The following is a 13,710-nucleotide window of genomic DNA, read 5'->3' as shown; positions in this document are numbered from 1 at the left end:
TTCTAACTCTGAAACGAGTTCAAAACCAGAAAACTGTTTGAATTCTATGTTCAGTTTCTTCTCTAATGACTGAAATTTTGGCTGATCATGCTGATAAAAATAAAAGATTTTTTGAAACTCTTGGGAAAATGTGCCATGTAGTAACATTTTGAAAATCAGCTCAGTTTTTCCGCAACAAGATGGCCCGCAAACAGCCATGAACAATCTGTCAGACGTTGAAATTATTTTGTTCATAACTTGGGATTCGGAAGAGCGTACCCAACCGAGCATGAGAGTAAAGAAAACCAAAATGTTGATTCTTCGCAATCAAGTTTGAAAAACACTAATTTGATCAGAGAAACAGTTATGAGAAATATTTTTAAAACAATTTGTGTAAAATATACCACTTCTGATCGAGGTAATCTCGAATTACAAAACCTCCAAGACTGTCTTTCTTGGTGCTGGGCGTCAAAAACCAAGTCAGTTATGCCTCCGCCCGAATCTAACTGATCTTCCGTTTGACGCAATTTTAAAATTTGTTTGTGAAAATTGAATTTCAAATTTATTACAAATTATTCAGCAATATATATTTCATACAACACATATTCAGAGTCTTTGTGATCATTTCTGTAAGTGATTGTGTTGTTTGCATTTATTGAGTCTACTTTATCTCTGAAAACAATGGACTCTGCATCGTTTTCTTTCATCCGCTGCTTGATTTCTTTGGGAAGACTCTCATCGTCCAGAGACAACAGAATTGGAACTGCACGCTTGGGCATAGGTAAAGGGGTTAGTTTCGGTCTTTGCATTTTCTCTTGTGTATACATGGTACAATTGAAAGTACTCCACGAGAGAAAGATATTTCTTTAAAGCTTCTATTTCAGCGCCACCACACACAATGTGCTGTTTTCTCAGAATTGTTTGTCCACGAGAGTCAATTCTTTCCTCCTTGACTAGGGTTACAGTCAATTGATTGCTGGGCGCTATGCAACTGTAGACTGTCAAACTTGGAGATAAACTCACTTGAAGCAGTGACGGATTTGTCTTCTCTGGACGTCGATTCATTCATCAACTAGTGATAGAACAACAGGGCTTTCTTCCTCGCGCAATGCCTGCTCTTCTGTCTTTTTGGGCAACTCAGTGCATGTAGGTTGCAAATAGGAGTTTCTCGATACAACTTCAACTGTTCAATTTTTGGACAAGACAATGTCTCTAAATTTATTAAGTTTTTCTGAAGTAGTTCCGTGAGAGTACTTGTTTTCTCTTTGCCCTTGGCGTAAAATACCGCTAATGGAAATCGAAGAATAATGCTGTCTATGATTTGTTGCAAATAGCAGTATGGATATTCTCCCGTTTCCCACAGAAGACCGTGCAAAAACTTAGAAACCCACTGGTAAGTCTTTTGATCACTTGAAGAGAGCATTCTGTATGAATTGGGAATTAGAAAAAAAATTAAGTCGATAAAGTTCTCAGTAGCAATAGCAAGTTCTTTAACTATGAAGCCAGATTTATTCCGAAAACCTTCAAAGTCGAGGAGAACCGCTCGTGATTTCAGCATTCCAACATACTGAACAATCGTCCTTTGAAAGTTTTCACGTAAAGACAAAATGCAAGGCCGGTCACGTGACCAAGATACTCCTTTGTGACTGGACAAGGTAAAACGTATGAGTAACCCGGTCCTTTTTTGCTAAACTCATGAACAAAACCGACAGCATCGTGGAGAATAGCGTGTAATCTCAGAATTTCGAAAGACTTAAAATATTTGTCCAGTGATGAGTTATCAATACCAAATATGCCCCCATAGGAACGTAGTTTGAGCGCAATATTAAGATCAATGTTAGGATCCAAATGCAAACAAGTTGCTAAAAAGTACAAATATCTCTCACTGTACTCAGGATAAACTTCCCTCACAAACAAAAAATTTTCTTGTATTATTTTCAAATCTATTGTAACAATAGTAGCAACCATTTTTCTATCACATCTCCAAAAAGTGAAACTTTCATCAGTTGATTTATGCCGAGAATTTATAGGCTCTCGTTAATAAAATTGACAATTACATATGCTCCAATGTGATTTCATAAAATCCTCATACAAGAACCAATTCAATTTTATATTCATGGGATATATCACAACCTATTATTCTCACAGGATATAACATTCCATATTATCCTCATAGGATATAACATTCCATATAATCCTCATGGGATATACCACTCCATATTATCCTCATGGGATATACCACTGCATATTATCCTCATGGGATAAAACACTCTATATTATCCTCATGCATTCTATATCCTATTATCCTCATGGCAGGATAACCCCCCCTATCCCAATACAGCTATATAATACTACTCACATTCCTTTCATATTTCATCAAATTTCTTAACCAAAATTCATCACGTTTTCAGCACATTTCATACTAAAGGTCATTTTCCTAAAATTAAGAACAATCAGCGCAATTCATATGCATTTTGCGTACATTTCAAGCTTTTAGCTCATTCCTTACAAAATTTCTGCTTTTCAGATTATGTGCTGAAAGTGTTCAAAATTTTCAGGGAAATTATTGACAAAAAATCAGAGAGGTGCTGAAAGTGCTATAATTAGGTAAGGAAAACATGATGAGTATGTGTAAAATATTTGAGGATATGGAAAGAATCTTATGAAAGTTTAAAAATTCTGCAAAAGAAACCCGGGTCAACGATCATACAACTTTCTTTGACTTCCTACGAGGTCATATATGATTCTTAATAATCATACTAGGTCATATATGACGTGTATGACTTCTTTGTAGTCATACAAGGAGCATATATGATTTCTTAGAAATCATACAGGGATCATACAAAAAATGTCAAAGACTAAGAAATGTATATTTTTTATTTCCCACTGAAGTTGAAAAAATTTCTTGGAAATCGTAAAAGATCATATATGACACATAAAACATTTACTGGTGCCACAAATTCTCGTATAATGTAGTCAAAGGTCTCATTTAATTGTTATATCACATTTGCAACCCACATTCGATTCTTTGTGTGCGCTAAAAGAATAACTGTGCAGTTTAAACATATTCAGAAAACGAATTTGAAGTTATATGTAATTTTTTTTTCTTGATTATTTCTTATAATTGAGCATTTATAGGTATAAACTGGCTTCAGAGGATGTCAAGAATTTAGTTATCTTATTGGACTTACTATTTTTTTGGTGCCCAACTCTGCAAAGGATTTTGTACGTTAGGGTCTTTTCGCGGATCACAAAGTGATGCCGGAGAATCACTTAGATCATGCCTTATCGAATAAAATTTTTAAATAAACACAAAAAAGAAAAGGATTTGCGGAAATTGTTGCATTATTCTTGGTATTCATACTAGGATCATATATGACTTCTTGGTAATCATACAAGGATAAAAAATGATTTCTCTGGTTTCATACAAGGATCGTACTGAGAAATCAAGTATGGACCGTATAAGATCATATATGATCCTTGTATGAAATCAAAGAAACTTCAACCCAGGAATGCTGAAAATGTGATAATTGTTGAAGGAAAACAAAGAGAAAGAGCTACACAACAGCTTAAAATTGTCCTTAATCTATTGACAGTTGGCCTCCCGGACTGAACGGCAAGTCCATATCAGTACTGGGCACGTCAAACTACAAGTATTATATCAGTACTGATTCAGAGCTGTGATCATGTCACTTTCTACACTTGTCAGTATAAATGCAAGTTTTGGCCAAGACTTGGCACGTCGAAATGCGCTAAATTGGTTAACATAACAATGGTTGTTATGAATGATTAAACAAATTTTTCTAATGAAAATTAGCATGTACATTAGAATTTTCTAGTAATCTGTGGAAGAACTCTTGATGTCGCGTCCGCAATTGAAACGAAAGCTGAAAATTTGGCCGTTTTAATTTCATCTGCTCTATCAATAGGTGCCCTCTCAATTACTTCCTATTATAAACATGAAGAAATAACAATGATTTAGCTTCGTTTTCATTGAAAACATTTCAACGAAGAGATCATTCACCTTGATCTATTTACCTACGTGACCTATTTACCACTGTGCACAGTGCAAAATTAAATCGCAAAAACAGGGTACATCTGGTTGTCATTTTTCTAAAGTGATCATGAGAAAAATCTTATTTTAGTGAAAGTGTTTGGTGACCTAAGTGATAAAAATGGCCGACGCTTTTTATTCCAGTGGCAAAATACCTGTCTGACAAGTCTCGAAATAAAGCCATTTAATTTGAAATTTCGCAAAGTGACAAATTCGAAGATTGATAGACATGTTATCATCGTCGAGTTTCTGAGCGAGATTCTGAAGCATATTTAAGTTCATCATATTCTCTACGTTTAAAAATAAATAGTACTTCAGCACAAAAGCAAAAAGTTTTGATGCCAATGAGGGTGCATTCCGCAATTTTTTCAAACTCCGCGCGCAGCTATTTGTTTAAAATCTTGTTCCCAAACGATATATGTTCGATAAATGGTACTTATTACAGTTTTGAAATTACAACGTTGAGTTGTATCATTTTTAAGATTGAGTCGGCTATAGGCATATTTGATCTCAATAATTGACCTTTTTTAGTGTTGCAATCTGAATATTAATAATAGTTTGTGAATATGAGTCGGCAACTCTAGAATTAGGTAATGGTCAGGAACTATTCATAATTGTTTTTTTAAAGAACGATTGAGAATAATGCAGACACTTCCAGATTCAGTGAGCAGACTAAATTGATTGTTGCCAATAACGAGAGCAGTATTTAGGGGTTCAATTTCATATGAAATGTTTTCGATAAACGCAACCATCTTGTCGTCCGAACTGTTGTAGTTGGACTTGCACTCTGGCTGGTAATTGTTTACAAGGATATCATTGAACAATTCGTCGATCGATCTGAAATTTTCAGCAGGTTTTACTGAAGAGCGAAATCTGTTTTTTTTTGGTTTTTACTAAATATGTTATCAGTGCCGAGTTTCTGAACAAGGTTCTGTATTAAATTTAAGATCATGATATTCTCTAAGTTTACATAAAAAGCATACCACCGCAAAAAACAAAAAAAATGAAGCCAATGAGGATGCATTCAACTATTTTTTGAAACTCCGCGGCCAGCTCTTTCAATCCATAAAATCTTGTTCCCAAACGATGTATATCCGACAAATATCACCAATTATAGTATTGAAAATACAATGTTTAGCAGTATCGGGTAGAATTTTGAGTCGCTTTAGGCATATTAAAACTCATTAATTAGAAAAGATACATTATTTAGTGTTGCAATCAGAATAATAGTAATTGTTTATTTTTAAATTTGAGTCGGCAACAGTATTAACTAAAATACGGCATTGATTAGGAGCTATTTACAATTTTTTTGTCAATGAATAATTGAGAATAATGCAGACAGTTCCGGATTCAATGAGTAGACTAACTGAATTGTTGCCAATAACGAGAGTAGAATTTTGGGGTTCAATTTTGTGTGAAGGGTTTTTCGATAATCGAAACTATGTTGTCGTCTGAACTGTTGTATTTGGAGTTGCGCTCTAGGTGGTAATTGTCTACAACGATATCATTGACCGTTTCATCAATCCATTAAAAATTTTCAGCAGATTTTACTGAGGAGCGACTCCTGCTTTGAAGAGTATGGATTTTGCCTTAGGGCAAACACGTGCAATATGCTTCTATATTTTGCGCTCAATGCAAGCTTCGCATTTGGTGATGCGTTTATCTCTATGATTAGATAACCATGAGAGAGCACAATTTCGACACGCTTTATTTGAAGTACACGTTTGAGTATTTTATTTTTGGCGTAGATTGGCATTGGGAAGCTATGACACAATCTAGCGTAAATTTGAGGAGTGAGAAGGCTTTTGTATTCTGCAATTCACTTCGTGCTCCATGTTCTATATTTATAACGAGCTTCAGGGCGTCGTGGATCTACTGTTTCTTTAAGAGTTTTTTTGGTATTTTATTGCTTTACTTGCTGTCAAGGAAAACGTCGCAATTTAAGGTGTCCTCCTGATTACCGAAGTCGCATTTTTTCAAGGTTTTATCAGTTATGCGAAAGGTTGTTTGATTGATTCACCTTTTGTTGTAAGAAAAATGTAGCAATCAAATGTGAAATTGCGAGGTCGAAAGAAAACTTCGACCGCGAGATGCCAAAATTCGGTTGTTGTCAAATTCTCTATCGTGAGGGGAGGGTTACGAATACTAACAGTACGACGTCTATCCTTCCCGACGCTAAGATGTCGTCACTCAGCTTGAAAAAAATTGAAAAACGTTGAAAAGGTCGTTGATCAGTTGATCAGCTTGATTCCAAGATTTTTCATCAAAAATATTATACCAACTTCCTTTGAAGTTACATCTTTTCACGTATTCATCTTGGGTTGGTCATTTTAGCGTTTCTATCACGTTCTAATTGTACAGAAGCTCCAACTATCGTGTTTTTTGGATGAGTTTGAAGGACAATTGTACACGTTCAGGTTGTCGGCCCAGGACAGTATCAAGTAAGCATACCAAGAAGAGTATCCAGGGAGTAGAGTATTTCCTTTGCAAGAAAAGCCAGTTTTAGTTGAATCGACTTTTTTCTCACTTGAGAAGAGGATCAGATGCTGGATTGTTGCTTAGGTGAGTTTATTTGTTGGTTAACGCTGACAGCGCTGTCGTAAACTTTCACGGTATTCGAAAATTTTAAATTAAAATTTGTCTCTGTTTTTTCTATGATTTGACTCGGATCAGTAAGTACTATGGAAAAAAAGTATGTGCAGAGAAAAATCATGAAAAAAGATGGCTCTGACTTTTTTCTGTACAGAATCTACCCTTAGTACACTCTGATTCAGTCCTGATTTAACGTTTTACTATTGGGTATCAATGAATCAGGACTGATTTACTCTGACACTAGGGTCCGGGCTATTAATAAAATTTAGGAATTCTCATTACCGTGTGCGTCGTATAAGATGGCTACATTGAATTTGACTTGCCAATGCGCTTTACACTTTCTATACTTGAGACTAACAGAGCAAATTCTGGAACGAAAACCCACATAATACTTGAAACTAATCAGCCAGAATGAAAGTTAAATTTTGTCGCTATTGGCAAATCGGAAAGTGAAGAGATTGAAATTACATCAACATAGAAGCCTGCACTGTAAGCAATTTCATTACGGGGTATAACTGGCACTAGACAGTCTGGTGAACATGCAATGCAAAACAGATGACAAAAATATGGTATAAAAAAAGCGAGTCACATGACTTTAGATAAAAACAAGGAGGCTCGGTAAAGTGCGTTCGCACAAAATGTTCAGATCCTCTCCTCCACATTTTGATTTATTTGTCTAACAAATGAGGAAGAGATAAGTCTCTTTTAAAAATTCACAAATCGTAAAACAAAACAACTAAGTGAAAAAAATAATACTGCTTGAGAGGGACCATGAGAAATGCCATTAATGAGAGTACTGGACAAGACAAACGTACAAAACAAGTAATAGCAAACAGAATATACCACTAAAACTCGATGTCAATAACAAAATAACAAAATGAAAAAGGAATCATAAAACCTAAATGAAACAAATTCAGGTTTTATCTCACATCGGTCCTCTCATGCTTCAATGTTTTTTTTCACTTAGTTGTTTTTTGAATGGTTTTGTGAATTTTTATATGCGTAAATCATTTGAAAATTATTAGAGAAGATTTGAGACATGTCAAAAATGAGACTCGGTAACAGACGGACAAAGAAAAGCAAAAAAGGCAAAGTTTAAAACTACATTTTTTACATACAGCCATTTTCAAATCGATAGAACCAATACTTAACATCGTGGCTCACTAAGATGGTTAATTCATACCACATAGGAAGAAATTCAGAACTGTTATGCTTCATGATATTTCAGATGTCTACAGAAAGAACGGCAAAAACGAAGAAAAAGAACAATTAAATTTAGCAAGAAAGCGGTGCCGCAACCGTTACAACTATAGCAGGCTATTCTTAGAGAACATTAAATATCTTCAATTTCGAAATTTTCAACACCAATTGGGCCGCTGCAATAATGGGATAATGTGGCAGTGAAACAAAAAATGGAAACTCAGCAATGGCCAAACATCCAAAAATCACATTTCACTTATGAAAATGCGTAGTATCAAAGCCAAGAAAACAATAATTGGGAATAAAAACCATTATAACGATCAGATATTGGTTAAATGGAAGGAGATTTCGACCTGTTGTTAGAGACATCCACTGATTTCTTAAAAACAAATATTTTTTAAAATTTCATTAAAACCACACGCGTTCAACTTAAACAGATTTCTTGCAACTGCTAAGGAAGCTAGCTCTGCTTGATATTAACGTTACCAAACCATCAGACGACAAAAAACACATATACGGACAGAACAATTTTTCACAAACAATTTATCAAAACCACAGTGTTGAAACAATTCCTTTAAACAACCTTAGAATCAATTAAAGCTTTTGATTGTCAAAAATATGCCGTACGACAACAAAAAAGACAAGTAGAGGCAAAAACAAAAATTGATAATATTTGCATGAGAACGGGTTCACAACAATTGCAACTACAGGCTAGGCTGTTCAAACAAATTTTAAAGAAGCTCTCTTTCTGCATTTTTACTGCCATTTAGGGCTGTCCTTAACGTGGCAATTTGCAAAGGGATTCAATAAAAACCTCAAATATACAGACAAATATGCAAATAAACAAAACAAAATTTTGTAGAAATTCTTGAACTTTCGAGCATTTCAACTTCTGAAAAAAACAACAAATCATAAAATAATTTTTAAACCACTATAAAGAATGTTTTTGTCTTTGAATTGAAATGCGTTTTGCCATGCATATAAGGAGACTAAGCTACTTGTAAACAAAAATAGGAAAAAATTGGCAAACTTCAAAACATCACTGACTTTTTCTTTAAAAATATTTTCAATGCCATAAGAGGCATTACATAACAGCTGAAAGCCTTGCATAGCATTCCAATTGGATCTGTGATTAAAAAGATGAAGTCATGAGGCTGCAAAAAGATAGTAGAACCGTAAAAACTAAAAGTCTTTCTCTGAAGACATGATATAATTTTTTTGGCCTCATTTGATTGTAAAAAGGATCTACCATTGATTGGGCCTTAATTTGAAATCATTTTTTCTAGTGAAAAATATTAAAAAACTAAAATTATTTTTGAAAAAGACCATGCCCCAAAATAATCCAAAAAATATTGATTTCAAGAATCCAAGATGGTTCCAAACCAACCTAGCCTTGATTTTGCTCAAAAAACAGTTAATTATTCCGAGAACTCTATTATTAACTAAAAATTCTTTGTATAAAAGATCAATTAGCAACAGAAATATCTCAATTAACCAAAAACAAATAGTGCATTATGTATTTTTAGTGAGCTAATTTTTCAAAAAAAACCTGCAAACTTTTTATTCCAGAAGAATCCTGTAGGAAGCGAAAGTACAACTAAGCGCTTTTAGAGTTTTGAAAGATTGTGACTGCAGATATTTAGGTCTCTAATTCCGGCATATTCAATCAAATTGGAATAAAAAAGCCTATTTGGAGCCTGGAATTCGAAAAATTTAGCAAAAACAATAAACAGAAAGCTCGGATGAAACCAATCGGCCATTCTCATCTATCCTCAAAAAAGAAACCAATAACATTGTTGCATAAATTTTAGCATAATTGACAAATTTTTTTTAAAAAAATGAAAATGTGAATCAAAACAGCGGAATTCCATCTTTTATTCACAAAACTTTAAAACTCGATAACTCCCCGTAAAACGAAAATCAAAAAAAACTTTTTAATTCCATATCATACGCTGGGCCGGCTTTCTAATGATACCAGTCTCAACTTTCCATGAATATATCGATCGGCCAAATTTGACTTAACAAAAAAAAACATTTGAGTAGTTCCTCCCCCACAAGTGGTAGGAACAACTAATTACAACTCTAAGAATGTTACTGCACAAGTGAATATGAAATAAATAACTTAGGATTATGTATGACATGATATCTGGTGTGCTAAAAATTCGATATTTTGTTTGATTGGTCCCTAATATTCTTCTGCAAAAGGCGTGTCTTCAAAAACTCTTCACTTTGAGGGAAAAAATGTTCCTCGGCTATCGCGTTCTCCCGGAAAAATCGGCTTAACGAGTTTTAAGGGAAATTTCAAAAAAGAAGGAAGTTGGGGAAGTTTTACTAATATGCTTGTTTAAGTCACTATTCTATGGCATGATCACAACGAATTTTGTATTCCTTGCTTTGAGTAATATAGAAAAATTTTTCTGAAGAGGAAGAATATAAACACCTTCAAGGCCGCAATATACACTTAGCTCCACTTCCTTTCTTGGTTCTGAGAAAAAAGAAATGAAAAATAAAAACTATCCACTAAAATAAAAATTATCCACTGAAAATACATTCTTCTTTTTATCAGCGTGTTCCTTGACTAACAACAATGTCCTGACTCCGACTGCTTGTACAGTTTAAAATTTTAATTTTAAGTACAGTTTAAAATCTTAATTTTAAAATTATGACTGATCCCATATTATTATTCATTATGTACATTACAGCAACAGCTCTTTTGCTAGGAACTTTTTATTTAAAAAATTATGAGTGGGCACCAATGAAAAAAATCCATCTCAAAAAGGCTTCAGTTGTGAAATAGTATAATAGACGAGCTGTACGAACCTAAGGCGCTGTATTGAACGAACAATGAGACAAGCAAATAAATAAGTAAAGCAGACAACATTGTATAAGATCATATAAGGAATAAATATCACTTCTGTGCTTCCATTTTAGTTTGCCTGTTTATTTAACTATTTAGTGAGACTGTTAACTGGATTGAGCATCTGTTATCCGCATCACTTTCGCACAGGTCCCAGTTACTGTCTTCAAGCAGCACAGTTTCAAACACCAATTAGAAAATCAAAATTAAACTACTGGAGGATTTGATTCACCGTGGATAAGAAAACATCGCCCATCACTGAAAATGCTGACTAGATATCCACGTTCACATACAAATAATGTTGAACATATGCGGCATGAACGCTATAATAATTTACAAGGTGTAACAGATTATTTTCAGTGACTTTTTTCTCATATATTTTATCGTTCACGTACCACGCATTCAAAACATTTAAGGCTCACTTCAGACGAATTTCTCTGCTTGGATTTAGTTTAGCTAGCTTACCCTAATGAAGACTAGTTTTACTGGTCCATTTGAGCAGTGACTTTATGCCTTCTCAACAGTTTTGTGAAATATACACTTAAAACCTAGAATAGCTAAACGTGCACAGAAACCCGATTTATCGCACTCGAGTTTTTACGACTCAAAGATGAGTTTTGAAATGTCTTTTTATTTAATCGATTTAATTAATTGAATTTTGAATCAGGAAATGAAGCGCGCGAAAAAAATTGGAGTGATTTAGGCTTTGAACAAAACTGGAGAACGGAGCGAAAAGAGTGCTTTTTGTGCATACCGCTGTTTTTGAGCGGGTGATAAATGGATGCGTAAAAAAACCTTTGTAAACGAGCAAAAAATTTTGTTCGCGCGCGTTTTTTAAAATTTTTGCTGCGTGGAATGTTTTATTTTTCGGTTTTAAGGTTTGAGTAGGCAAATATAGTAATTTTAGGTTCATTCTGTTAGTGTTTTAAATTTGTTTTCTAATTAGTCTGGGTTTAAAGTTATTTTTGGGGACTCTATTTTGGGGAGATATTTTGAAAGCTTTTTTAGCAATTTTTTGGCTATCGTTTTGCTTTATCGCATTCATTTGAAATTACAAAGACTCCTGTTGCTTAGATTAATTTTTAGTAAGCGAATGGTTACGGTTTTGTATGGTATAAAACAGTATTTTTGATGACTAAAATGACGGACAACGGTTTGTTTTTATAACTTATTTGCAAAATCCTATGCACTATATCATTTTTTCTTCAAAAAAAATTTTTGCACAGAAAAAAAATCTTATTTGGTGCACTTGTATAATTTAAAGAGTTAATTGAATTTTTTCAGTTTTTAGTTCAGAAGACCATTCGAGTAGTTTCCGAAACTCTTCCGGCTACGTTTTATTTTTAATCGGTGACTTCTATATTAGAGGATGTGTTTCAGAGGAAGTCAAATGCCGGAAATGACAAGAAATGTATAGGTAATTTTGCTGAACACATTTCAAAGCAGAGATAAATAGAGCGAAAGAGAGAGAGAGAGAGAGAGAGAGAGAGAACTCAGTGTTCCTTTTGTTCATGCATTATTCTGAGAGAGATCAAGAAAAGTAGGTGTAAAAAAATTTAGGATTAGTGAGCAAATTTTTTTCAATCACCTGCGACTTTTTCGAAGCAGTTTATTTTTATCAGTTTAAATTTAACTTAATCGGATAACGTTGTTTGTCACAATTAATAATTAACTATTTTTAGTGCGCCTGAAGAACTTTTTGATCATCTGTTTTTCAAAATTTAACTTTTAGTCGCAATTTCGAGCTATTGTTGCTTTTGGCTTTGTTGGACACTTTTTCAGCAATTTTTGTAAATTTTCTCAATTTTTATAGCTTTTGGGTGTTTTTTGTTTGAACTTAGATAAGTTTACTCAAATGTTTCCCATTTCAGTCTCTTTTTCTAACTGTTTTGCCTACAATTTTCTGAAGTAAGTTTTCAAAAATAGCATTTCCTTTTCTCTATATAACCTCGGGTTTGTATATAGGTATTGTATCTAAGTCACGAGAGCTCAGGCTTTTAAATACCAAAATTTCTACTGAAATGAACTTTAAAAAATTGTAACTTATATGCAATTTTTTGTTATTTGCTTTATAATTTTTAACTACAGTTTCTCTGATTGGCATTGCATAGTACATTGATCGAGCAGAAGAATTTCCTAAAAAAACAATCGAGAGGTACCTCCTGGACAATTTTTGGAGATTTGTAACAATTTTTTTCCTCCCCTTTTCTCGGTTGCTCTGTATCAAGCAATTCGTATGTTTTTCGATATCAAAGGGTGGTCAGTTACGGAATTCGAGTTTGTAATGCGAGTTCTTTCGTTGTCATGAAAGTGTTACACAACTGCCAGATAGCATTTGGCCTTTCTCGTGTTATCGATCCGCTGCTACTGTTTCTAAACGAATGAGAGATTGAAGTAATAGGCTACTTTTATTTATTGAGTGGTTGGCCGTCGCCTAAAGCAATGTGTACTTCGGGTTGGTCCCGGAACCTTCCAGATACGTTTTAATAAAAATTTCTCGGGTTTCTTAAGACGGTCAAATGTTTTACAAAAGACCTACCGGGGCCTAAATATTTCTAACCAGTTCTGTTTGGTGGCATTTAAAAAGAAGAATTTACAATTTACATTTTTGCTCTCCCAAATTCAAAATTTTAAAAGGTAGAAGTGTTCAATCCAAAAAAATTGCAAAAAACAACTTGTGTTGATTGCAACAAACAACCTAGTTGCAAATTTTCTGTCTTTGCCACAGCAACAAAGCAAAAACGATGCCCGGAAAAAATGCTTTCTTGTAGACAAGTACAACAACTTATTTTTCTTTGATTTTAACCCCTTTTTGTATTCAACAATATGATTTACTCTGGAATTAAAAGAAATTAGACAATTTCGAAAGAGAAATGTTAAAGGAGTGCAAAAGTCACTGTTATCGTTCAAGTTTCGAACCCCAAAAAAGCGATTAAATCTTATCTCCCCATAGAAGAGCCAAATCAGATGGTGGAAAAAATTTGATCAGTTCAATTTTGTTGATATTATTGACTGTTAGAAATCCACT

At 33.9% G+C, this 13,710-nt stretch overlaps 1 protein-coding gene across 1 annotated transcript in view; it reads right to left on the bottom strand.

The window, feature by feature from the left end:
• LOC142335242 (uncharacterized) overlaps positions 1 to 10,803 on the bottom strand; it is a 34,423-nt gene extending 23,620 nt beyond the window's left edge. Inside the window, exon 1 of the mRNA XM_075383657.1 lies at positions 10,646 to 10,803. Coding sequence (XP_075239772.1) covers positions 10,646 to 10,706 — 61 coding nt within the window. The 5' untranslated portion in view covers positions 10,707 to 10,803. The remainder of the gene's footprint in view (positions 1 to 10,645) is intronic.
• Positions 10,804 to 13,710: the final 2,907 nt, after the last annotated feature.

The sequence above is a fragment of the Convolutriloba macropyga genome, chromosome 2, assembly GCF_964194025.1.
Source record: "Convolutriloba macropyga chromosome 2, txConMacr16.3, whole genome shotgun sequence".
NCBI classification, from domain to species: domain Eukaryota; kingdom Metazoa; phylum Xenacoelomorpha; order Acoela; family Convolutidae; genus Convolutriloba; species Convolutriloba macropyga.
This window is presented reverse-complemented; position numbering and strand designations above follow the sequence as displayed.